General features: G+C 37.2%; 1 protein-coding gene across 2 annotated transcripts; it reads right to left on the reverse strand.

Moving 5' to 3' along the window:
• Positions 1–435: 435 nt before the first annotated feature.
• Positions 436–27,602, reverse strand: RB195_000298 (uncharacterized protein; the record flags this gene model as incomplete). Of its 2 annotated transcripts, XM_064196548.1 has the most annotated exons (18): positions 436–709; positions 1,313–1,395; positions 1,574–1,672; positions 1,743–1,868; positions 3,081–3,195; positions 3,255–3,346; positions 3,502–3,633; positions 3,689–3,803; positions 6,459–6,620; positions 6,684–6,773; positions 7,611–7,803; positions 13,434–13,576; positions 15,166–15,255; positions 16,126–16,247; positions 25,902–26,023; positions 27,058–27,149; positions 27,457–27,528; positions 27,580–27,602. In XM_064196548.1, the coding sequence occupies 18 exons, from the start codon at positions 27,600–27,602 to the stop codon at positions 436–438; spliced, it is 2,145 nt and encodes a 714-aa protein (XP_064052428.1). The 2 variants fall into 2 exon arrangements, with proteins under 2 accessions (XP_064052428.1, XP_064052429.1); XM_064196547.1 differs by lacking the exons at positions 27,457–27,528; positions 27,580–27,602 and having other exon boundaries at positions 26,979–27,069.
• Positions 27,603–27,912: the final 310 nt, after the last annotated feature.

A 27,912-nucleotide genomic window follows, 5' to 3' on the forward strand; every position in this document is an offset into this window, starting at 1 on the left:
GTGGTTGGAGGCAATCTCCGAACATACCTCGTAGGGCTATTAGACACAAGTGAAACGTGCGAAACTCATTAGGCAAAGGAGATGAACAATAATTACGAGGATGAGATGATGATGATGATGACGATTAAGAAAGGAAGGAAGGAAGGAAGGAAGGACACGAAACTGTGAGGCAAGTATGGTTGGTCAGAGTGTGTATGCATGTGTCGGTGGTAACTATGGTCAATATGGGCCCAATCCCTGTGAAATGAGCACGTTAAAACAATGCAGCACCGTAAGATGTAGTACAAAAGTTAACAAAAAAAAAAAGTAAGGAAGAGAAAAAAAACACGAGAAAATGAGCAATCACACGTATAATCACTACAACTAGACAAGGAAAGCCGATGATGTGATGAACCGCTAACCGAGATCACAGGACTTAGAGAGCAGTTTCAAGGCTCAGGAATTTGTGTCACATGTTTCCTCCACTACTCCAGAATCCAATGAATTAAATGAGAGACGACGGAAGGTGCCCACCAAACCTGGACCATGAACGGCTGAGTTCGCCGGATTACGCGGTAAAAGGCACTCGGCGCTATCGATTTCCGGTAGACCGCTATCTCTTTGGTTATCCGTGCGCAGATTGTGTTTTTCCATTTCAAGTTCTAATCGTACTTCCTCCATTTGGCAAGACTCACGAATCGATTCCAATACGTCTGCTACGAATCGACATCTATAAAAGAAAAAAGAAATAAAAGTCAGGAACGATGTACCGCATATTTAGGAAAGATATATGGCATATTTAACGAATTACTAAAAACTCAATAACATCCGGAAGTGTCTGATCAATCACCTCAGTGACAACGCATGTTCTCATGGAAAAAAGAAACCCCAAACCCCTATTCTAACCCCTCGTATTCAAAAACGATGGATCAAAACGTGTGAAAAAAGCAACCTCCCTACACTAACTCCCGAAAAACCTCACGTTCAAAAACGATTAATCAACACGTGCGAAAAAAAGGCAGCCTCTCATTATGGAGACATTAGTCTACCTATGATTTGGCTCAACAAACCTATAGGTCAAAATCCAAAGAACTCCACTAATCCCAGAGAAGTAGTTCCATAAATCCTAGCTGAGTCCCTTCTTTTAATTACAACTTTTTCAAACAAAAGAAAAAACTTCTATTTACCAAAACATGGATACGAGACGAAAGTTATCACTTGAAGATAACTGTGCACCAAACATCAAAAATGTAAAATCAGAGCAAAAAAAAAGCTAATAAAGCCAAATCACGGAAGAAAAAGATAGAAGTGCAATCCATGGAAAACAAATCACCTGTCATCAAAATTCCTAGCGTTGAAATGCAACATTTGACTATCTGGTCCAGTGACTGTCAAACCGAATTCGTAACAACCTCTCTGAAATACTGCTAAGATTTATTTACACGTAAACAACCTAATATATAATATAGAACCTAAAATATAGAATAGTAATACAGAATAACAATTATATAGGATATAAAATAATACAGAACATAAAATGTGTTCTATAGATGGACAGAATCAAAGACCAGGAGGTCCTGAAGGTTGCACGAACCTTGAATTCATTAACAGTAGCTCCTAACAACGGTATCCAATGTTTTAGCGTGTAGGAGGTGTGCGAAGAGGAACGGCGCCTATTGATTGCTTTTGCTACCTGGAAAAGTAGAAAAACTAACTGAAAGTTAAGGAAAAAAGTAGGGAAAAAAGTACAAAAGAGTATTCACCACAAGCATATCGTTGAACAAGAACACATCCCTTTCATGTGAGCCGACTGACTGTTTTCGTGATGGATCCAGCACCTGTTGCAGTCGGCAGTAACAAACTAGACGTCGTTGTGTTTCGGTGAGGCGCTAAAACGATAATATCGATTTTATGGTGCGAATTTTTTTTTTGTGAGAATGTAGAGATCATTCGTGTTCTTCTGAGGAAAAAAGCCTAGTGATCACCAAATTCTTCGACAACTGTGGAAATCTCTTGTAAATGTACTAATAAATTTCTTCCATCCTAATAAATTAACGTAACAAATGAAATACTGTAAGTCTTCGGAATCGTGCGATTCTTCAATAAGTCCCTGTCATAACACATGATTCTCTGACCGAAATCGTTCAAGGAGCAAGTGGTGGTGAAGTTATTTTCATAAAGTTCGAATTGTCGCTTCATATAAAAAAAGATTAATTAAATTAATTAAAATCATATAAAATTCCAAAGCAGATTTTTTTTTTCAAATCAGACTGCGATTTCTGAACTCAAAACTACCAGCAAAATCAGCTACAGAGAAGGATTCTCAGATAATTTCTTGAAAACAATCGGACCTTGCTTCCCTACTTAAGAAAATACAAGTAAATTTGGTCCATCTTATAGAAATTCCTACCCTAAGCGAACAAATGTTTCTCAAAATTTGCAAACGTATATTAGCTTCTCATAGTTTCAGTTGGTTAATATTTCTAGACAGAAACTGCACGATTTCCAGTTGCTTTCACGTCCAATCCAGTAGATGTTTTAAATGATTCCATAAGTTCCTGTTCGATTTTCATAGATGGGACTAAAGAATTAAAGATCGCATGGTTAAACTCTGGTGTCTTTTTTTTACTTTCTTGCATGCTTTGGAAAGATTATAGTGCCTTGTATCATTTTATTCCCAAGGACCGTTCAAATAAATCGATTTATATTTTAGGGATTTCTCATTTTAATGTGGAAGAATCTCTTCCACTTTACAGTGGAGGGGACTGGTTTGGTTGCCAAAAGGCGATCATTTCCTTCTTTTCCAAAATGTGACCAAAGCAAAATGACAAAAATGGCAGGGAAACAGTATTCCCGTCTTCAACTGATCGATTTTTTAACGATGGTTGATCAATATAATTTCATTTCTTAGCCATTCTCCTCTGCTTGAGTGAAAAAAGCAAATAGCATATATTTTACAGATTGAAAAAAAAAAACATTTTTAGGATCGGCTGACTCAGATTGGAAATTTTTCATGGAAAATGCAAGGTGTGGACTTATTTGAAACTCGATAAAACCAGTATTCCTCATATTACAGTGTACAGAAGAACCACTTCACCTACCGGTTTGTCTCGAGCAACTATGGCAGCATCCACACGTGCAACCTGTGCAACATGATCATCACCAGGACGGATCTCTTCCGCTCGAACACGTTCGTAAATCCCTTGCAAACACGCTCTGGATGTGAGATATTAATTCGGATAATTTCATTTATGGAATCGTATGCGAAAACTTACCTATCGATGTTCACACCCTCTTTCTCACCACGCATTTTGTCTTGACCGCGAAGATTGTGGATGAATTGTTCTAGCTGCATTCTTTGTGACGCCTAAACAAAAATAATGTGCGCTCCGAAAAAGAGCAGATAGAGCATTTTATTTATTGGAATCAATAAATGAAATAAATTGAAACTCAATGAAAAAACAAAATAAAAATCAAATCAATAAATGGGACCCAAACCATTGCTATCAATAGAGACCGCACCTTGAGATTAGGCGAATGTAGATCCGTGTTAAGCATGATTACAGCGAAAGCAATCATATGTATCGTATCCCAACCACCCCGGAACTGTTTCGTTCGTTTCGGGTTACACTTCGCATAGTGCTGGGCAAACTCCTAAACTTCACCGCTTCACTCAAATGAAAATACAACAAGAATAATAGGGTCCCACCTGGATAATCTTGTCAATTTTTTCCGCTTCTTTCGGTAGAAAAAAGTATTGCATAGCTTTCCTAAGGGCCACATCGACTTCTAATCCACGAACGTCTATTTGGCCAATGAAATATCTGTAAGCGCGTACATACATAAATCCTAGGATAAGTGTCTGGGTCATAAATACTTCCACAATATAATTTATTGATTCTGGAACCTGATTTCAAAATCCTGGTACAAAAAAAGTAATGAAATAATACTAATACAGATTAACTTCTAAATATTCCCGTGAGAATTCGCATGAGCTTTTAAAAAATCGTCAAATAGCACATTCTACGTCGAGATTTCATTTATAATCAAACCTATGAGCTGCGAACGCTATAATGCTTATGCTCTCTTACATAATGACACATTTTGAGGGTTAAATTTGATTTCAAGTCCTTAAAATAGCACAAAATGACTCTAGAACAACACTTTTTGGCCAATTTTGGTTTATTGGTCATTTTTGGTTGGGTCTGCTACATACTGACACATTTTGAGGGCTAAATTTGATTTCAAATCCTTTAAATAGCACCAAATGGTTCCATAAAAATATTTTTTGATCAAGAGGTAGCCAAACATCGTTACAAGAAATCTTCGCTTAAAAAATCGAAGCTACCAGAGCGGGTTTTGTAAGAATTTTGTAAAAAGAAGACCTTAGAAAGACGCTAAACTTTGCAATTCGTATATTCTCGGACCGGAGCCTAGGTTTCTTTGTTCCATAAGGCGCCTCCTCTACTTAGCTAGTGAGAAATGTAGACTAGTTTTGACTTCTTGCTAAATACGTAACAATGTCTTCGATGAAATAATTCGAGAACGCAACAAAGAAAGCAGTTTCGAGTTCGTTTCTTTGGAATTTCATCTATTTGAATGCAGAAAACATTTGATTTAATTACCATTCTTTTTCTTCACGAAACATTTATTTGCACAGTGGTTTTCGTTTCCACTTTCATTGTTGCTGATTTTCTAGTTGAAGGTTCGTTCAGGTGTTCTGCAGAAGCAAAAAAAAAAAAAAAAAGAAAAAAAAAAGACGTAATTGGCCTTGCTTTGTGTGTTTGTTGGCACAGGAAGTACTTGAACAAGAATAAATAAAAGTGTGTTCATTGTTACTTTGAAAAGGAGAGTTCACCAAATTAAGGAATAGTTCTGGAAGAAAAAAAAAACAAAAAAAAAACACTCGATGATAGCTCATATTCAAGTTTGAAAGATGAGAATATGAATATGAACGCATTTAGGGTTATAGTCGGGTCAAAACGACATGAAACTCGGCAGAGTTGCGTAAGCGGTTGCGTTCGAGGCGCCACGGTGCAGCGTAGCCGTTGGGACCCTTGCAAGCATCACTCATCGCTGCACTTCGCGATGGTCCCATCTTCATGTCATGTTGAGCCGGCTGCAGTAAAAGTTCCCAGTTTTAGTTGCCCTCATTTGAACCGCGAACCCATGAAATGTAGCGATCGCCACGAAGAGAGAGATCCACCGGTGGTTAAAGACACAACAGAACTGAACGGAGAAGTCCTCTTTTCACATTTTGATACCTTTAAAATCTCAGTTTTTGCATAATTCTGACATATAAATCGCGAAAGGTCCAAAATCCAAGAAATATCAAGTACGGAGAGCCGCTCATTCGTTCTGGCTCGGTTTCTATGTATAATCTACGTATAATTTAAGTATGTATCAATCAATGTTAATAAATATTCGAGCAATGTCACCACTCAGAAATCAACACTCCTGATTTCCTTCCTTGAATTGCCTTCTGTTTATTATTAGCCTTCATTTTCTCTTTTTCCTTTTTTTTTACTAAAATGGTCCGAATGTAAGAAAATTTTGTCGTATTTCTGCCGCCGAACTATGAAATTATTTGCCCTGGCAGCGTCTGTCATTTGACTGTCATTGACTAAGGCAACATTCACAGATCTTATCTGCTATTCCTGATTTGTCCCCACATGCATCGATGCGTCCTTTGTCTAGACAGTCTGTCTCCGCTGAGTTGAAAATCAACGCAAAGAATTTTTTAAAACGTAAAAAAAAAAACGCTACATTTGTGAAGTAGACACATACGGGGATCAGTGTTCAGGAAAACAAGATAACCTCAAATATTTAAATGCGAATTTTTAGTGATTTTTGTCTTTACAGAAACAGAACTGCATTAGAACTCTTAATTGGCTAGCAAAAAAATCTACATACACTTAAACTCGTACTTTATGCGTCATCGGACCCAAATCCAACTGATCTACATGATTATTGCCCATGTTCGACTGTCTTTGAATTTCGGCATATTGAAACGTAGTTTTTAATTGATTTTCTTGAACTGTAGCCATGACGATCAATACCAATCTTGGCTACAGCTCAAGAAAATCAATTAAAAACTGATCTACATAGTGCCAAAATATTCGGAATTATTTACGTTCTCGTCTCATTTTAAAATGTTCACTTTTCAGAAGGCAGAAAATTCAGAAAATTTCAGAATTCTAGTCCTTTTTTGTACCATGTCCTTAGACTACAAGGCAATTGCTTCAGCAAAAACTGTTTATTTTCGCGTTTATTAGCACCACCGACTCATCTTCAACAACTTGCTTACTCTATTCCAGCAACTTGCTTACTTCATTCCACGGATATGTGGAATGTCGCCCTTTATGTAGGTACGCGGTTGAATAAGAATCCCCTTTTTCCCAACCTTACCAGTGCAAATGTTCTCCTTTCCGCGTGGTGTTTTAGGGCGATAAAACAAATTAATGGTAGGTTTTACGTACTTGAGAACACAGGAGTGGAATGTGGAGTGTAGAGTTGCAATGTATTCGCCGATCATTTGCTTACTAAGTCCACGCCTTCCAAACAGTAAATTGGCAAGCGATTCGGCCGAATCATCGACGAAACGCCACGCGGTCAATAGTTGAACACCACGTTCGGGTTTCCTGAAAGATTGCGAGAAGAAGTAGATGAGGCTAAGTGCAAATAACCTGATCTAATCAACTTGCTTATTGAAAAAATTCAGCGCGATTCGATACTGTCGCTTCCGTTCTTGTTCACTGTAGTATCTTACTGGAGGGCGTGGATGATCTACATCGCTGAAAAAACGGGGCGGTGATGAGAGAGAGACAAAACCAACAGCTATGGATTCAGGAGTGAAGTCATATGGAGTCATGGAGTCTTATGAATGTAAAGTGTTATATTTGCAAAATCAATTCATTTGAAGACACTATTACGTCTTTAAACGAAAAAAAAAATGTTATCAAGCGGAACCTGCGCATCAGAAATCTCACGGCTCCAAATCCTTAACGAAACAGCAGCAACAGGAATTAGTGTCAAACGGATAAGCCCTTAAAAGCCTCTGACGACAACACACGTCCACTGAGGAGCAGCACACTTTCTACGGTTATTTTTCATGTTTTCCTATTTTTTTTTTCAAAATTTTGTGCTTGATATGTTTACTGTTATTTGTATTTATTATTTCCTCATTCAAATATGGTTCATAAAAGTCAATTGACGCCAGATACGCAGGAAAAAGACCGTGCTGTCGTCAATACGTCAAAGTGTGAAGTGAGTAGCAATTTCATACAATAATTTCTTTGTATTCGCTGAACATACACAATTCTAACATTAACACAAAAAAAATGAGTGCAGGTAAACAACAGACTATAAACTCAACTATAAATACTTCTTGAATTCGATTCACAGAAAAAAAAAACGAGAAAAAAATCTAGAAATCTAAATTCAAGTGCACTTGCAGTCATTTTTTCAGCTCAGGAAGAGCAGAAATAGAACGCAGGAAATCTGAGGGTTCCGGAACTGGTATTAAAAGTGCTTACGACCAGATACAACTGCGAATATTTAAACGGCCAAGAATTTCACAAAAACAAAAATGAAAAAAAAAACAAAGAAAAGTAAAAACCACTCGAACTCACTTTCTAATCCCAACTTTTTCTATCCGAGAGAGACTATTGGAATTGCTAAGATTTGGTGATGTAGTGACATTCGCATGAGGTCCCCATATCACGTTCCCGTTACATGCACTAGGACATCCAGGAGCATGAGTGACGACAAATCGATCAGATGTTGGGAATCTCCGTTGCACAAGACGTGGAGACATCAAGCTATCTAGAAATTCGAGCTATTAATGAATCTTCAGTACGACAAAAGTTTGTGTAGACAGTAATTTGCCAAAGTGTAGTCAAGCGTTTAACAGATAGCCTTGAAAATGTCGGCAGCAGCAGAGAAACTCGCTCCAAATGAGGTGGCTGGAGAATGCAAGGACAACCAATGAGATACTCACTATTGCAACAGGTAAGACTCATCGAAGAAGGTTTTCACTTATATTCTATTCGACATTGGTTGAATCATTGGAATTTTCAATAACTTCGGCAGAAACAACGTCATTTTTCGTGGAAATTTATTGCAGGACTCTCTCATCGCGATTTATACGAAACGTGTTCGCCGAAAACCCGTAAACCAAGTCCGCCAAATCGAAGCACGCGATTCAAAACATGGCTCAAATAAAGTAAATTATAAAGTTTAGAGCTCGTTTCTTTCAGCGCTACGATAGACAGAGAAAAACAATAAACAAATTCTCCGATTCCGTCAAAAATCTCTACGATGGGTGGATGCAGCGGAGGAAAAACGCCTCTTCATAGTTTTTCACCATTCAAAATTCTTAAAATCGCTCCAGATTGAATTCGATTTTCTTTTGAAAAATTTAATTTTTTTTCAATTTGAATTATGACGCTGCGGGAAAAAAACACCAGAAACAAGACTAGGATTTTCTTTGTGTGCAGAGCAGAACTGATAGATCAAATCATTTCTTGTCAATAGTGTACCCCCATAAACAAGCGAAATTTAATGGGGCTAGGGAAGGAGCTGAGGACATTTTTTTAATCTCCAGAAATAAATAGACATGATCCAGAACAATTAACAAAAAAAAAACTAACGAAGCGAAAAATAAAAATAAAAATATTAAAAATAAATGATAATAATAAATGAATGGAAATAATGATAAAAATAAATAGTAATAACAATAAATAAATAAACAAACAATAATATCCAGTGAACTGCGTCATGCTCTTCCAAGTGAAGTTTAGTTCGCGCGGATCAAGTAATCAAATTCCTTTCGTGAAAGGAAGTAAATGAGTTCGCTAGAGAATTTGGAAATGACGCGGCGCAGTTTTGTAGAAACCTGCTTTTTTTAGGGCGGGTACTGTAACAGCGGTGAAAAATGGCATATCACAGCAGTACCTGCAAAAATTCCATTTCTATGCACTTTAGAAAAATCCTAGGTGTGCTATAAAAAGAGTAATTGGACGATTTTTATTGGAATGAAGGCCATTAGAGCGAGATACCGGAAACTGAAACGATTTCCAAAAGATTTCCAGAACTGATGTCGATGGCATCCCCTTCGATTTAAAGTCGAAATCTAAGGACTGTGTCGAAAATCCTACTCTAGCTTCATTCGAAAAAAAAACCCTACGACTGCTGTTCTGGATTGCATCCCTCGGTGGGTTGGAAAAAAGTCGTAAATTTCAGATATCGCCAGTGTCTTTCTACAATAAAACTAGACGTTCGGGGTGATAAAGACGCGAGCGAATGATAAGGGGACCAAAATTAGCAGCGAATCGGTTATCCATCATCGGGGACTTCGTAGCACAAAAAGCTGATGGGTCGTATCCGGGCTGGTCCTATGTTTTCAGCCAGAAGAACCCCCATCAACATGTCGATGATGCAACAAACATTAATCCGTTCGTTTAAAACCAGCCACAAACTGAAATGATACGTCAAATGTATGCGCTGCACGAGCACGCACGCAGGTTCTACACCAATCTTTAGTAAACTAAAGTAAGCGGTAAACAGTAAACAGCTATTGCCCTGTACGACTCGAAATTTGAATAAAACTTCGAGCGCTGACTGCACTGGACGAAATCGAAAATAAACGCATCGAAGAAACTGTAGACGATAGTGTAAACATAGAAGAAAAAAACAGCTTTAAAAACCGCGTTAAAATAAGGACAGATAACAAAACAACAGATAACGCTGTAAACAAAAGCTGTGTAAGAAAAAAAAAACTCTAAAAAATCGAGCCGAACTAAGGATAAATTTCAGCTAGTCGGGAGATTTAAAATTCAATTCATTTTAAAAACGATAAATTTATTGGAATAACTGCAGATTTATTGGAATATGGGCTGCAGGAGAAGCAGGTGAAATGTTATTGGAACGCGTGCGCTAAATTCCTTTCCAATTTGTGAACGAGGAAAGCGATTAATGAGGCGAGACAGCTTTGCAGAAGCTCCGAGTAACGTTTTTTTTTTTAATTCTTTTCTTGGAAGCCCGATTTATGTGATCATAAGAACACAAAAGTTCACGTGAATGTCATAAGCTTCTACCTAGCTTCTAGCTTCAAGATCCGCTAACTCCTCTATTTATTCCATAATTTGGACACCGCTTATCGTCTCGAATGTACCTTTACAGTAGAACCCTCTACCAATATCTGTGGTCTCCTCAACCCCCTCCCCACCCAAAGGAAGATAGCAGCCATATCAAGGTTTTATTAAAGGCATCACCCCTCGAATCTGAGGTGGTACGGATTTCAGGTGAAGTATTCGTATACGGGATAGTATATTATAGAGAGGGGAGTGATTCCGTCCACTTCTTCCTAATTCCCGTAAAAAACGGCCTGGAAGATGCGGCGCGTGCACAAGGCTGGCGCGCTCCAATCGAACTCCTTGTAGAAAATAGTGCGCCGGAACGCTCGAAGCCGTATCTTCCGGGCCGTTTTTTACGGCTATTAGGAAGAAATGGACGGAAACACCCACCTCTTCATAATCTACGATTCCGTATACAAATACTCCACCTAAAATCTGTATCACCTCAGATTCGTGGGGTGATGTCTTTAAGAGAATATGCTCAATGGTCCCAGCATCTTCATCAGATGACAATGTTGTAACATTCAAATTCACTCCTATGAAGGATAGCGAGGATTAAATTGACATTTTAAAGGTCATGATAGAACTGTGGAGCTGATTATGGCATTGTGAAACTCCAAAGATTTCTGTTTACATAAACACAAAGAAAAAAACATGGGAATTGTGCTGTGCTGCAAATGTTAATTCGAAATCCTAATAACAAAGTACGAAAAGCTTCGAAGTTGAGTAAGCAGCAGTAAAACAAGTAATAAGTACAGTAATAACACAGTTATAGTAATAAGCAGAGTAAAAATGCAGTAATAACAATAAATAACCGTAAAGCAGTTTAAAAAATAATAATTTAAAAATCAAATAATAAATAAATTTTATCAACAGGAATCTTATAGAAAAGTAATCGTAAGGATTGATTGTAAGGATCAAGGATTTGAAAGAAATCCTCTCAAAGAACAACAACAATAATAATAACGTAGGCGGAATGTAGGAAAAGAGCAACTGTGCTCGCGATGATGCCAAGTGAATGAACTAGGCGCCGAATGAAAATAATCCTAGCAGCTGGTCGTGGAGCCAGCAATAATCGAGAGATTTGCTAGCAGTGAAATGGAGAAAAAAAAACTTTCACAGAATAAACAGTGAAGCCATGAAGGAGATGTGTTGAGAAGAGATGACATGGTGAAATGAAGTGTTTCTTAACGCGTAACGAGGGAACATTGCCAAGAACATTGCCCCATATTGTCAATTTTAATAGAGTAAATTTTAATATTTATTCCTATATTTTATCTCTATTTCATTCCTTCTAATTTTCTATTTTATTTTATTATCTAGTTCTATTTTGATTATCCATATGAAGTCCTACACTTATATTCAAAATATAATAAATTTACTAATGAAAACATTTGATTCATTTCATTCTTCGTCCTCGGTTAAATTAGTATTTGCACATTATGAGACTAAAAATTACATAAATATACAGAAGCGATCAAAAGAAGTGGAAATTTCTTGTCTTTCGTCCATATTTCATTTATTTATTTATTTATTACGCTCAAAGGACCACAGTAAGAGGCAAGGAATGAATACGAATAAACAATAGAAAATCCAGCAACGAGAAAACAGTAGAATGAGAATAAGCGGGGATAAGTGACGCGAACACAGTAAAGGAAAGGACGATTTAGTAATTTTTCTGTTTTTGTAAAGTAGCTGGAGAATTTCAAATCTGTGGTGAGGTGTAATTAAGAACATTCGACGAATAACGATTGGCAAATCAAGTTTCTTGTAAAAAGATCGCAATCTTCACTTTTAAAATCGCCTCCTCGTTGTGATGACGACGCCGTCATTCCCTGACGAGCTGATGCCATAAATTCACGTGATTTCTCGCTGATACACGTATGTAGGTGTTCCTTACGCTGCGAGCATGTGGTGTGTGGGTGTGTGTGTGTGGTCTCACTTCTTCTCCGTTACATTCAGCGTCGTATTCAATTCATATATGCATTAAATCACATAAAGAATATAGTTGACGTCAGCTCTCTTATTTCTCGATAGCATTATCCTCTAAAATCACCTCAAAGGCTGTTGTTTTTCAACTGTCTCACCTCATTTTGACGATAATTTGGATTTCTGTGACCTTATGATTATAAAATTACGATTCCTCGACTATAGTAAGCTCCAGTTGCGCGAGCACCTTTTTTTTACGGGACCGGGTAAACTTAGCACTAATACAAGCGTGCTAATAATACAAATATAATAACAATATAATAGTGCAATAATACAAGTTCAGCCACATAGTGAAATACTGACTTATGACTTTCTGCTTCTTGCACTAGGAAGTACGTCGACAACTGCCACTAATGTTCTTCACCACGACTGGTTTCTACTTCTCCTCCTAACTTTATGACTCCAGAAGTAGACTCAGAATCTTTACAATGACGTAGATGAGATCTCTGGTCGGTTGGATCCCTCTCTATCCGATTTTGGCTTTGAAAAAAAAAAATGCGCATACGCTGAAACGTATAGTCTCTAGGGACGTTTTTATCAACTTCCAATAGACCTAACTCAGGGGAAAAACCAGCATGAACGGAACGAAAAATCCGCAACTTGGAATTTTTGTAACGATAATTCTGATTTACTTATTAATTTTAGTTGCAACAACAAACAATAATTTAACAATAGCTACAATTTTCATAAGCCAAAAAAGTTTCACAGAGATTCAAAAAAGTTTCACAGAGATTAAAGACGAGTAATTTTACGCAACTGAAAATAAAATATCTCTTTGCCTAAAATATTCCATGAAGTAGTCTAAAAAGTAGAAATAGAAAAGTAATATGAAATAGATCGTCTAAAAACCAAGGAAAAATTTACGAGCCTAAATCCATGTTATACTTTTGGTGCACTATTACCATCAATCTAAAAGGTCCCCACTCTCCACACAGTGAAAAAAGAAACGTATCTCTAAGTGAGGCTATCGTAGTTAAGTAATCCATTTCTATCACAACATTTAGCATTAGAAATCTTCTTTTGAGATCTGTTGGTAACGAAGTTCATAATTACATTTTCCTATGTGATTTTTTAAATTATTGATTGATCATAATTTTGTTGGGTTTTTGCGTTTGCTAGCTCCAATCCTGATTGCTAATAACGTAGGACGTAAAATAGGAGGAAAATTAGAAATACTAGTGAAATAAAAAATTGGAAATACCAGCCAAGGAAATAGAGCTTGAGCAATTTTTTTACATATACGAGACTAAAGAAAAAAAAAAGCCATTCAGTAGAACACAAGAAAGTCCGGTACACACGAAATCGCACAAATAGCAAATAGCAACCAACCTATCATACTCCTATTCGGAAGCGGAGATGAAGGTGATGGTGATGGTGGAGCTCGTTTATTTCTAGCCAATAGCTCAGATGAACCGGCCAGTTGTGCTCGATCAGCTCGGAGCTGAGCGCTGAGTGAAGTCGAAGGTAGGTATCTGAACAACCACGGGGTGCTTTATGAGTACATCAGTCAGAAATCAATTTAAAAATAGCAACTGTTGATGTGGCATTGACAATGAACGGAGATAAACACCTTGGAACAATGAAAATGTCATAATGGTATAGTTCAAGTGAATTTTAATCGAAAAGATCATGCGAACGTTTTCCAGCTAGAAAATTATAAGTGGAAGATTTTTCCCCCATTGAAAGTTAGTTGCTCCATCACATATTTTCAATACATTCAACAAAAAAAAAGCAACTGGAAGGAACCAGGAACCGACCGCTACAAAAAACAAAGCGCTGAGCAAAAAGAGTTTTTTCCGAAATGGAGCGAATATTCCAGGAATTATGCTCTTTTAAAAGCTATACTTCATGTCGTGGGCGTGAAATTTATACATTCGTGCATCATTTTAACAATATACATATACTGCGTAGTATAAAAATACGAGAAATGGAAGAAAAGTGTCAGATCTTCAAATATTTTCTGAAGCGTTGCTATGCAAGAATTTGCTTTTATTTCTAACCTCGTTTAAGTTTCACGGACCGAAAGGAACTCAACTAACACCTCCATACGATTAGCGCAAGCTCTCCACAGCATTAAAAACAATGTGAAACAGGAGCCAAGTGAAAATTTTCATCCGTAAATGTTTAATTTCTTATAGGAGCTGTCCAAAGACTTTAGCGGAAGCTTATGAAGCGAGATCGGGACGGAAAGGAAGTGTCAAATGTGGCTGCAATGTTTGTGAAGATGTGGTCGGCCGGATAGATTGCGGGGGACAGTGAGCCGCTGACAGTGCGTTGAGACCGCCGCCGACGAGGACGATAAAGGAAGGCAGTGTCGGTGGTCGATTGGAATAGCCGAGTGGAGTGATATCCACCACATTACGCGAGGAACTTTCAGCGCCAATTAAACCACCATCTAGAACCGCCGACAACATCGAATCTGATCAGTTTTCGTGAACATTCGCCGCCGCCGCGCGACTGTGAACGGAATCGCGCAGCTTTTACGGGTCTTCTCGAGAGATCGTCACGGTTATATAGAATGAGCGAAAGCTCAGACAATCAACTGTGATGTGATGAATAGAAAACTTTAAATGCGAAGAAACTCTATAGTAATGGCGACTTTTGAAGCGTATTGTGACCACTATATTCCGCTAAAAAATGTCTATTGCAGCCAAGTAAAAGAAAAACAAATAAAACATGTCAGGGATTCTACTAGAATTTATGTCAATATATTTTAGCAGCTCTTGTGCTGGTAAACAACACACACACACAGATTTTTTTTCGCAGAAAGATTAACTAGAATAAGACTAGTAATAGACACAAATCACACAATTAATCGTAAAAAAAATTAAATTATTATTCACTCTTCAATTAATTAATCAATCAATTATCAAAGGATAAAGGATCGAAATCAATTACTAATCACTATTAAACGTAAAATTATCCCCGGCTTGAGAATGAAAAAAAGAAACAAACATGATGAAAGTTTTTGTGGTAATGATTGCTTTTAAATCAACGACAACTGAATCTACTTAATAGCTCTGTAGTCCTTTAAAAAACACGGTAAGGAGAAAGAAAAAACCTGTTAGATGTGGTGTTTTTCGACAATTTTGATGATGTCGCCTTCGACGGAAAGGTTAATTGTTCGTCTATTCCTGGAGAATTGGAATATCTGAAAAGTTTATATACTTTCAAGTCACTATTTTTCGTAATTTTTAGTCTGGAGACAAATGTTCCTTTGTAACGCTTACTCCTATCCTTCAAAATCTGAATAAATTGAGAACTCATCGAAACTTCACTTCTAAGAAATAAAATATTAAATCCGAAAATTACAAAACCTACAAATTAACACAAGGAAGATACGATACAATGAAGAGTGAAACTGTAACCGGCTGACGGATTTTATAAGCGGATGACCGCGACAACTCCATGATAACGCCTGTACTTTTTCTTTTAGATAACTTTTGATTTGATGATTTATTGACTTTCTGTTGTTTGTTTCTTGTGTTTTATTACTGTTCTGTTCAAATGTACAAAAGTTCATCTTTCCCGATTATTCTCAGTGGCTAGAAAAAACGAGGAAGTTTGCGTGGATAACAATAATTGGTTTATTGCTACGAACTTCATCGAATTAGGAGAAACGACAAGAAGTAAAGGAATCTTGGAACCAGTTCCAAGTTAAAAAGTAATTTCTAATTTTCATGAGCGTTTCAATAAATGTGCGGAGATGGAAGGAAATAAAAGGAATCCCATTTTAACATCATTTGACGATTAATACTCTAACTGCGCATTCATTTTGAATTTGGAAAGAAAGGTGATGTCCTTCTATGGAAGGAAAGAAGAACTTAGTCTACACTTCTAGAAAAAAATATTGAAAAAAAAAATTGAAATGCATTGAAAATTGAAACGAGACGAATGCTAGCGATCTGAAAACTTCCCAAGCCGCAACTAACAAAATGCACTTGAAACAATATAACCAGTAAAGGCATTAAGAGGCAGCACTGAGAAATTGAAGGCGATTGGAAACGATGACGGAGCGTACCTTTGTGTGGGTGACGTCATTTCTCTCCATCTCCTGTTAAGGCGGTAGTCACGATACGCTCGTTGGATGACGACGGCAGCTCGATGGGCACGCGCCCGACCGCCGTATCGTTTCTCCAGGACCTGGAACACAGCCGTTTACAGATTAAGAGGTTAGAAAATGGTTGTGGGACTCAACGGAAGAAGGAAGGGGGGGGGGGGGAGTGAGGGTTACAGTAATACTGCTACCTTAACAGCTTTCCACGCGAATACAAACAAGGAACATCTCCTGACTCATACCAAGTGTACGTACTAGCAGAGCAATACGTTTTCTACAGACTTCCTCGTTATTCCTTTCGAAAACTCTTCCGTGACCACGAAGAAAAAAGTTGAAAGAAAATATTCTTGAGCTTCAAAATTGTAACACCGATGAAAATGCCTCTCAAGTAGATTTGCACTCTGACAATCAGCCCCAATGTCACCATTTTAAATGTACCCGCAAAACTGCAAAAATTGCAAAAACTTTAAAAATACCTACGCATACAAATTTCGCTACTTCTAGGAGATTCATTATGTTCTTTACTCTGTTCCTCTTACTCGAAAATATCATTCTTTTGTGCTGAGCAGCAACTTGAACAAATTTTTAGAACAAAATCTAGCAAAGTCTTATGAAATTCGAGTCTAATTCTCTCATTTGTTTTTTTTTTTTCTCTTCACATTTAAAGACCGTCGCTGGTGAATTTCATTGCAGCGAGTATTAAATAAAACATTGTAACGGGAAGCAAGAGAAAAACGAAGACTTCGAGAGCATGAAAAAACCTTAGAAAGTTTTTAAAAGCAGGAAGGTGCAACAAAAATTTCCAGTTTCGAAACGTTTCGTGCACAATACATAGGAAAAATTTTAATAGTAAAGTTAAAAAACAGTCACAAAACAAAAGCACGATTCGTCAATGGTTCGACGTTTTTGATATTTTTTTTTTTAATTTTGATTCGAAGTGTTATACATCGAAGAATAAACCTAAAAACTCAAAAAGATGAATTCTTAGCTCTCCAGAAGCCAAGATTTGGACAAATTTGTAAATTTCTTATATAGACGAGGTGTTTCTCATATTATACAGCTCTTAGCAAGAAAGAAAAACACAGACACTGCCTGACACCCCTCCCCCCCCCCAAAAAAAAAAAAAAAGAAAAACTAATATTTTCACGAGCATAACATTTTTCCACTGCAAAAGTTAAAGCAAGAAACAAATGTAGTGCAACTATGATCTTTGGCACAGCTTTTTTTTCCCCTGTATCCTTCTATTTTTCGGAAGAAAACATAAGGAGAGCAGGAAATCAACGACGAACAGGAAGTACCCATAGCATCTCACATTTTATGTCAAATAACGCTGAGCAATTGAGGAAAGGGAATCGTTAATCTGCTATTCGTGAAAATTCTAGCACAACCGGTTTCCAACTACTCTACAAAAACTGCTGTTTAATCTATGCCACAAGTGAAGAGAAATGGTTTAAATCCAGACAAAAACGAAAGGATGTTTTAAAGCGGACCGGTTGAATCGGCAGAAAATAAGAAAAACACACCAAATTTTCCCAGCAAGCTCCACCTGCTTAGTAAGCAACGTGTCCAGATTCTACGGGAATCGCTACAGAACTTCTAGATAAACGGCTTAAATTTCAAAGAAAGGAGGTAGAAGAAAAAGAATTTGTTAGAAAATCAGGTGAAGGGAATCTACTGCGAATCTACAGCCAACGATTGCGGAATGGCAATGTGGACTCAGGAAAAAAAGCAATACTAAAAGTGCTCGTAGTATACGGATGTGCAGATCAGAAAAAAAAATCAGGAAATCTGAATCGATCTATCGTCTGCAAAGACGAACAGAAGGGAAAAAATGCCGAAAAATGCTACAAAAACTTGCTCAAAATTCAGAAAATACATACATATGCGTGGACACAAATGAAGCAAACAGAAAAATTCAAATTCAATTCGCAACAGGAATAGTAGCGATAATAACAGTAACGTCAACTTTATTTACAAACTGATGAAATGGACGGATTAATCGCACATGTACAGATAGAAACGGCAGCAGAAAATTTTATGGAGCACAGAAAACAAAAAGAAAGGATAGCAGAGAATTTTGTAGAGTTTTGGGAGAAATTTTGAATTACACCCAATTTTTTAAACGAAGTTAAATTCAAATAAATGTGGCAAAATTGTTCTCGAAGATAAGACGATACAAATGTGTGGATCGATAAGAAACTAGAGCATGAGGTTTTTGACCACGCAACCACCACCCAAAAAACAACAACACATACTTCACAGATCTTTGAGAAATTTGAGGAACTTGACGAAATATGATCCCACCTCATAGATCCTAGAATCTTCGAAACAAGAATGACTTATTTCAACACTTCGAAAACAAGAATGACTTATTTCAACACAACATTTCGAAAATAGGTCATGAGGCAATAACTCCGAAGAGCACGGAACTCACCTCATCCCGCTATTTTCAACGTAAAAAAAGTAGCAAAAAAAAAAACACACACACAACAGGGAATTTAAACCCAATACGTTTCGTGAGCCGACCACATCAAAACACCAAGGTCACCCAAACCGATAAAACTCACATGATTTTCACATGGATGTAAACATCCAAAAAAGGAATGAATTTTTTTTCGGGGAATAATCTCTGATTCATTGCGAAAAAGCCCCGAAAAACTATGCATTCTCGTAAAGTGTAGAAGTCATGCTCGAGGAAGAGAGGTAGGTAGGTATTCAAGAGGGTGCAAAATTTTCTGCTCCCACCTTGAGGTCTTTTTTGCTACTTTTTTATGGAAGCGCCCTACAAAGTCTCATCTCATACTCATATTGGATTAGAACTGTAGATCGTACTGTCTCGCGTAATGAATTCGAAGTTTTTATTCGATCAGTTGTATAGCATCATAAAATAAAAGCCTAAGATCTGTCCTTTTTTCTTTAGTGTGGGAATGTGGCACTATAAGCAATAAATATAATAAAGAATATATAGTACACATATAATGTGATGTATAATACAAATAACAGTATAAAATATAATACGAACATAATGATAATGATAATAATAATAAGTTCGATCAACGAAGCGTAGACCTCAAGAAAAACTATTGTCCATTCTTTTCCGTCAAAAATCTCATCTAAGATGAGACGAGGATAAAAATTAGGGATGCTTGGAAACATTCGAGGTATCAAAAGGTCACGAGGAACAACAGGAGAAGCGAATCGTATTTCGAACTTAATAACTGGTGAATTCCAAGCGAATTGGAGTCCTCAGCAATTTCGCTATTCATTTTTGCCCTATAAAGATTGACAACAGTCGAAAATACTGAGATACTGATAAATAAAATATATTGCTGCTTTTTTTTTCTCTTTTTAAAATCTACCGACCGTTCTTGTTTGTGAAGTGAAGGAGAAAAGAATTTTTCTTTGGTAAAAAAAAACTAGTCGAATCCGCATCCACCCAAAATTCGAATTAACAACATCATCCTGCTGTAGTCGATCTAATTTATCACGCCAGAACAGCAACGAGATAAAAACTTTTATTTCCAAATCGAAATCGACCACGCCCTGACACTAATTTCATGACCCACCTATTCACGCGGTCAGTCATAGAACAAATTTAAAGGCATCACCCCACGAATCTGAGGTGGTAAGGATTTCAGGTGAAGTATTTGTATACGGGATGGGAGACTATGGAGAGGGGGGTGATTCCGTCCATTTCTTCCTGATTGCCGTAAAAAACGGTCCGGAACATACGGGTTCAGGTGTTTTGGCGCACTATTTTCTACAGGGAGTTCGACTGGAGCGCGCCAGCCTTGTGCGGCTTCTTTCGGGCCGTTTTTTACGGCAATTAGGAAGAAATGGACGGAATCACCCTCCTCTCCATGGTCTCCCATTCCGTATACAAGTACTTCACCTGACCTATGGAGAACTACATCAATAGGGCTTAAATGTCATGAACAACTTCTTCGGATAAAATCTACTGTGGGTGGCTGTGTAGCATAAATAAGTTTGAAAAAATAGCTTCCGGAAAACATGGTTCCAAATTTGCAAAAAACAAGATACGCAAAGTGATAGCATATTTTTTTTCTATTTCCACCCGCCCATAAAATATACGGTATATAACATGGTCCTAAGAACAGATGCATGTTTTGGTAGATAAAAGGTGAAATCAAAAATCAATCCATAGCGCGCCAAAATGTCATAACTGCAAAAAATTCCGGATCGATAAACTAGCTAGTTTTTCGCTTAATTATTAATCTATACTGAACAGAAACATGTTGCACGCATCGTCTGAGAGCATAAGCTCAAATTATTTCTGTTATTTATTAAATTCTTTATAAATATTTATATTTCTCTCTCATAGAAAAAGTTGGTCATATGATACTGCTATGATCATGTGATTGATTTATTGGTTTCGAGTGACCTAGACCTCCATGCACACTCCGCTATTGTTATACTCGTTTTTTTTTTCTTCTTATTCTAACAATCTCGCAAAATTCTCGCAACGAAAGAACTCTTGCATTATTCTCGTACACACAACACATCTTAGCTTTAGAATATCGTGCTAATATTGCATTTAGGCCGATGCTTGAACCACCAATCCCTAGATTGGATGATGGTATCCACTTCATTTGTCCAGGAAAAAAATTGCAAACGAATTACTAAGAACATCAAACAACAGTCGAAATTTCCGGCACTTGAAAATTTCCCGATTACTCGGATTTTGGTGATGTATCGTCTTTAATTATTTTTTTTCACCGATCACGAAGTTTTGATATCCACTTGAAACAATTCTTTCAACTTCTTCTTCTTGTCTTATCTTCACCGTAAAAACTTTAAATTTCAAACAATAACACATTTCATCAACAGCCACATACTCTTCCAGAAACATAGAACATAGAAATATTAAGTGCTTGCGCATTATTTCGCGTAAAAATTCTACTTATGTGCGAAGGATACAAATCCCTAACTCGAAAATCCGACGTAAAGATTGTCTTTACTTTTTTGATAGTAAGTAGAGAACAAACTCCTTAAAAAGACAAATTTGCATCAATAGTATAGACCGTTATTCGACATATTATAGTTCTACTTGAAACTCTAAGTGAGAATCATAGCTAGGAAAAGAAAAGAACGGAAAAATAGAAAAAAAATGTTCTTGTATCATTTCCTATGAGTAAAACCGTGTTCGCTGTCTTTCATTGTAATGCACACACTTTAAAACTCACACTTTAAAAAAATAACACTGGTTAAAACGTTGACGATAATCGCGTTTTCGGAAAAACTAGCCATGAGGGCCCTTTCTTCCGTTCGCGACTGCAGCCCACATGTTATTGTTATTATCATTAAAATTCAAAAAATAAAAAATTTCACGAAACCACGCAGTATATATGTAGCTTCACTTAGGTCTGACTTAATTATTCTTAATTATTTAAGAAGTAGTGACAAAAAATTGGAAGTATAGATAGATCAAGTTTGAAAAAACCTAAGAACAAAAAGAAAAAGATTGTAGTCCACATGTGAACCACACGGTCCCACGCGGCCAAAAAGATGTAGTCCACATGTGGACCATGTTGTCGCCAAGGTGTTAGTCCCATGCAACGTATATGCTGATTTCAAACTGAGCTTGAAGATGGATGGGCTTAAATTTCCGACGGACTTTGTGCACAGGAAGCGTCTAACCCGTCTAAAACTCCACTATTTGTCCATTTCCAACCAGAAATAGACATGAAGCGACGAGAAAATGAAAATGACATCCGCAATTTCATCACAATACTGGTTTCATCTTTGAATACTAATAGAACCAAACTAAAATACCCTCTTTCAATGAATTTTACTGGATTTCAAAACCAAGGAAGTGTTGTGTCACTGTATTAGTCAATGACGGATCGGATGCTCGATTTCGGTTGTCACCGAAGCATATTCGGCAGAATCATCTCCGCAGCTATAGTTATCTAATCACAACTGCCTTCCATAAGAACTAGTTCGAGTGCAAGCGAATTTTCTAATTTCCCAGGAAAGGAGGGAATAAATAAATCTCTAGGAGGAAAACACTTTTTTCTGTTTGACGACAGCGCGGCTCATCGGTTAGCCGCACACTTTCCAATGGCTATTTTTCACGACTTACTAATTTCTAAGAAGTTTTTCTTGCACATAATATGTTTATTATTACATATTACTATTTTCTTACTTAAACATAGCTCCAGAAAAACGCACTGTCGTCAGTGGACTAAATGCAAAAGAAAAGATTACATTTGGTTACATAAACGAGTTGATCAGAAGTAAGCGATGGAAGACAAGAATTGAAATCATTTCCAAGTAAAAGTTTCGATAAGACGTTTGCACACAATCAGTCACTAATCAGACTTGTTGCAGTCGAAACCGGATTTTGCAAAGAATCAGAAATGAAAAGTACTATTTGAAAAGGATTGACAACAATGAGCTGGAAAGCAAAGTTTGAAGTATGTATGCTTTCTGCAACGTGTACAAACGACGAACAGATAACCTGTTCCAATTAATATCAATAGCACACATACACACAGCTGACGGGAAAAAAAAGAGAACTTTTCAGATTATGAGAGAGAACAGCTTAAAAGCATCACCGCATGAATCTGAGGTGGTACGGGTTTCAGGTGGAGTATTCGTATACGGGATAGTAGATTATGGAGAGGAGGTGATTCAGTTCATCTCTTCCCAATTGCCGTTAAAAAAAAACGGTCTGGAAGAAGCGGCTTCGAGTGTTCCGGCGCACTATTTTCCACACGGAGTTTGACTGGAGCGCGCCAGTCTTGTGCATCTTCCGTGCCGTTTCTTACGGTGATTAGGAAGAAATGGACGGGATCACCTCCCCTCTCCATAATCTACTATATCGTATAAGAACACTCCACCTGAAATCCGTACCACCTTAGATCCATGGGATGATGGATCCTTTAACTAGCAATAATGACGATGAGCTTAAAAAAAAATAGATATAGAAGAAAGATTGTATTTAATTGCTAAAAAAGGCCGAAGATCCTAATACTTAAAAAGGTGCAAAAATAAATCTTGGCCTTTTACATAAAAATACAAACTTAGTTTAAATAGAATGAACTTAGTTCGTGGTATGCTTAAGATAAGTGAAAAAAAAACCGCTATCTCAATTCTTTTTTTATTAGGGTATTAAATGGCCAGATCTTACATTACTTTAGGTTCTTTGGCAAGGATGCGCTGAAGATCAATCAAAAGAATCTGTCTTTTTTCTGACTAGGGAATTAAATGGGCTTAACCTACAATACCTTAAATTACTCATCACAAGTTCTGCAACGGCATTCGTTCGTCTCGAGTTATGAATCATTGCAAGAAGAACGGTGAGTAAACGAACTAGAGAATAGTGTAATGTTTGCACGAGATCATCGGTGAAGATGTATGGAAGAAGGCCAAAGACGATACCGTTAGTAATCAGCCGCTATAACAGGTTTGCAAGCAAAAGATGACTGACTTAAGTTTTACTAGAAAAAAAAAACTACTATTTTTCTCAATTCTAAGAGATCTCAAGTTCGAAAAGGACAAAACTAGACGCTTACCTACTACACAAAAAGGCACTCTTCGTTTATTTACGTGTTTTTTGTTGCTTTTCGATGTTCCATCGTTTCAAAAAAAGGGGGAAAAAAGGGGGAAAAAAGAAAGCAAAAAAATCTTCTCAAAGAAGATTAACACGCAAATTATTATCCCTTCGTTTAGTACATTGTTCGAAACTGTGAAGAACCACTAGAACTTGAAATTGAAAAGAAAGAACTTAAAACTGGACAGGAATTGTCATACGTGAATGTTTCTCTTTCACTGGATGTTATAAGCTTGGAAATTCTAACAAAATACCATATTTTCAAGAAATATATTGTAATAAAAACACACCGAGATATGTCATTGAAACAAAAATTACTTCTTTAATTTTAAAACTGAGTAATTTCATGACACTAACTGACATCTACTCTCATGTAAACAGTGGTTTTTGGTTCGAAGGGCAATCGATCAACTGTTTTGCTGATGATTTCAAAATATAAAGCTTGCACCAATGTGCACTGTGAATCTTTTACTTATACACATCAAAATTATTCAAGACGTAACTGCTATAAAGCGAACGAGAAGCTCAGAAACAATATGTTTCTGATTTTCGTGAATCACAACATGAGGAGATAGTGCCGATTCGTAATGTGCAACGAAAGGGACATGTCACAGTGCAGCCCAATGAGCCATCTGCTGTAGGATATAAATTGCTTTGAATCCCGCAGCAAATAAACGCTATAGCGTCAAACAGGGTTTCGACGAAGCGAACAGTCGAAACACACTATGCGATCAAAGCTAACAAATTTGAAAAAAAAAGACGATCAGCGCAAAAACACCGATGATGAGAACATCCAGAAGAGAAAGACTTACCCAAATGTCAGTTTCACAATGCCTATTGAAGATTCATCAGAATTAATTATTCATAGATCCATAATGTATGCTATCTTCCATTTTTGAAGTAATAAAAATGGATTACGGAAATGAAAGGCGATTAAAACCACAGCTTGAAATTGTCCAGAGAAAGAAAAAAAAACAAAGGAAAAAGTGAACAGGACATGGAAATGCTATGCTCATATTTTAATAAAACGTTTATTCTTCTCTTATTTTGTCATCGAACGAATCCACTGCGAAGAAAACGTGAAACATGAAGTGCTTTAAACTAGAAACTCATCTGCTTATTCGAAAATTTTCCTAGGCCGAATTTGAAGAAAAAAACTTACAATCCGTACAGAACAATGAACAAATTAAGTAACTGTTGCCTCCCAGTTGAATTGAAATCTTAGAAAACAGGCCGATCACATGGTTTTAATGATAATGAAGAATTGAGAACAGTGGAAAAGATTAATAGAGTAAAAGCGGCGGAAATGAATCTCGAAAAAAATTCCATTAAGCAGTTGGATTACGAAATGAAATGATTACGACTACGAGTGATTGCGAAATGCAAAAATCTGGAAAAATTAGCAGAAAAAAGAAAAAGGTAAACGGAAAAATACATTGCTTAAATATTAGCGGTACAACTTCTGTCAGTCAGTTATAAAATTAACGACATTAGAGAGTTAGAGAGTAGTTTCGAAGTACAGTGGTGAGTAATGGTTGTTTCATCAGATTGTTTATCATTCTTTACTTCTCAGAAACTCTTTTAGTTGACATTAAGAATGATTCGGAAGAATTTTAAGCATGAATTCGTAACTGAATATCTCGCTGACATATTTAATAAAAAGAAGGGCTGTTGAAGAGAATTTTATGACGTTCTGCATCTGCACATTTCGATCGATAAAAACAAACAAGAACAGTTAGACTTCATTCTCTCTCTCATCAAAATTGACAACAATTAGGAGCTAGTACCTCAAACACCTTTCTAACTCACATTTTCGAAGGAAAATAATATGGAAACTAGGACTATATCAAGATAGGAAAAGGAAATTTAGCAGCCGCGCAAACAGAGAGCGATTATTTTAATCGTATTTCGGAAGCGGAAGCAGATGTCTGGAAGTGCTATTAAAGTAGCAGTAGTCACCACAAATTAATGGCTTTAGCGTGAGTAATTTAGTGAATTCTAAGAAGCATACAAGTGTTACTGTAACCGAATCTGTTCTATGACCTAACAGGAGGGTTTCTCAAAAATAAACACTAAACATCAGATGGTACGCATGCACAGTTTATAGGGGCCAAGAAAAAACGGGGTCAAAGAATTGAGGGAAAAGGAAGAAGAGAACTGATACCTCAACGCGTCTTCTTTGCAGATCATCTGATATTTCGTACCCATTGGCCACATAAACTCGGCTCGCACTCGAAATACCTCTCCAATCCGACAGCTGCGTACGTCCGCAGACTGTAGTCATACCTGTAAACGAAATGCACTAATAGAAAGTCTTACTATGACAAAATCGAAAAAAAACGATAATATCATAGCTGCGACGATACGGAAAACTAGAACTCCGGAGACGAACAACGAATCCCTCAAATAGTAATCAATTGATGAAACCACACAATGATATAGAAAACATTTCTGTGGTAACAAAAGAATCTGTTTGGCTTTCCGGCAGGATTCTAATGAGGCTTTTCCTCAAGAATTACTAGCTAGCTCTTTTATTACATGCTAACACATAGTAGCAGGGCATATCTCCTATAAAGATTGTTTGTGTTCGCTTGAACTGACCCATAAATGAATATAGTCATCGCCGAATCTGTTCAATCGGATCAGCGCAATTTCCGCAATGAAAAAAAGACAAAACAAAGACAAAAAATGCATACACAGGTAACTTTTCAGTAAGGAATGATTATAACTTGAAAAGGAGGAGAGAAAAAGAAAGAAATGCAAACCACTTACATACAGTCACCAACAAACGCTAGTGAAGAGACGAAAAATGGCACAAGTAGAAGATGAAAAGACAACAATATAAGAAAAAAAGAATAAAACAATGGCCTGCGCTGAGAGGACAAAAACTTGGTCACGGCGGCGCTCTTTGTAACGATTGCTTTGACCGGGGCAAGGAAGAGTCAAATCAATAGAAAACAAAAGAAAAAAAAAACGCAATAAGACTGACTGCGACATTCATAGTACATTTTTCGAAGAATTCTTCCGCTATTTTGCAGGAAAATTCCAATCCAACGATTTAAAACAGAAAAAAAAGCCTTGAAGATTACGTAAATGAACAGCTGTGTGAAATAATAATAGAAACAAAAGATTGCTGCTATAACATCTTCGATAACGTGATTTATGACCAAAATTCGGTGATTGAAAGTGATTGACAGATATGTGAATTGAAAAGAACCGGGAGTTTTTGAATGCCACGTACATCGGGGCGCACGGGCGATTCGATCCATGATGCGATCGCACCGCGGCGACGACATGAGGCTTATCTCTCGTTGACAGACTCGTTCTTGCATTCCTTTCAGCCCCAAACAGCTGAGTCAGCAGAAATCGTCGCAAATTTCCTCGACTGATTCGTGCTTCGTGGAATAGTTTACTTAAATCATCACGTTCAATTATGCGGCAATCTTCATTGCGTAGAGCAAATAAAAGTACAAATCCTGAGAAAATCACTGAAAGCCATAAAACATCTTCCGAAATGGAATAGAATATTTGAATCTGCGAAAAGAAAACCCTGAAAAAAAACAAACTCACCTTTAGTTTCCTCATGTTTGTTCTAGTAAGGCCTAATTAGTATTTAGCAACGACTTTCTCCTCCACAAAGATACGAAAACAAGAGTTACCGAGGCTGAACCTTCTAAGTGGCGATAGGCGAACGGAAAAGAAAAAACTTGCTTCCTTACCACTCTTGTGAGGAAAAACGACGATGAGATGCTAGGCTAGAAGAAAACACTCGTCCTTGAGGAAATCCCTGCCTATAAGGAGGCAAAAAAGCATAAATTATGTAGTCTAAGCCTGGAACTTACCCGAATTGCAGCAAGATTAACATTTCCCAGAGTTTTAAAGGCGTCACCCCACGAATCTGAGGTGGTGCAGATTTCAAGTGGAATATTCTCATAAGGGATAGTAGATTATGGAGAAGAGGGTGATTCCGTCCATTTCTTCCTAACTGCCGTAAAAACGGCTCGGAAGATGCGGCGCTGCACAAGTCGAACTCCCTGTAGAAAATAGTGCGCCAGAATGCCTGAAGTCGTATCTTCCGGGCCGTTTTTTACGTCAGTTAGGAAGAAATGGACGGGATCAACATCCTCTCATAACCTACTATCCCCTATAACAATACACCACCTGAAATCCGTACC

The sequence above is a fragment of the Necator americanus genome, chromosome IV (assembly GCF_031761385.1).
Source record: "Necator americanus strain Aroian chromosome IV, whole genome shotgun sequence".
Classification (NCBI taxonomy): domain Eukaryota; kingdom Metazoa; phylum Nematoda; class Chromadorea; order Rhabditida; family Ancylostomatidae; genus Necator; species Necator americanus.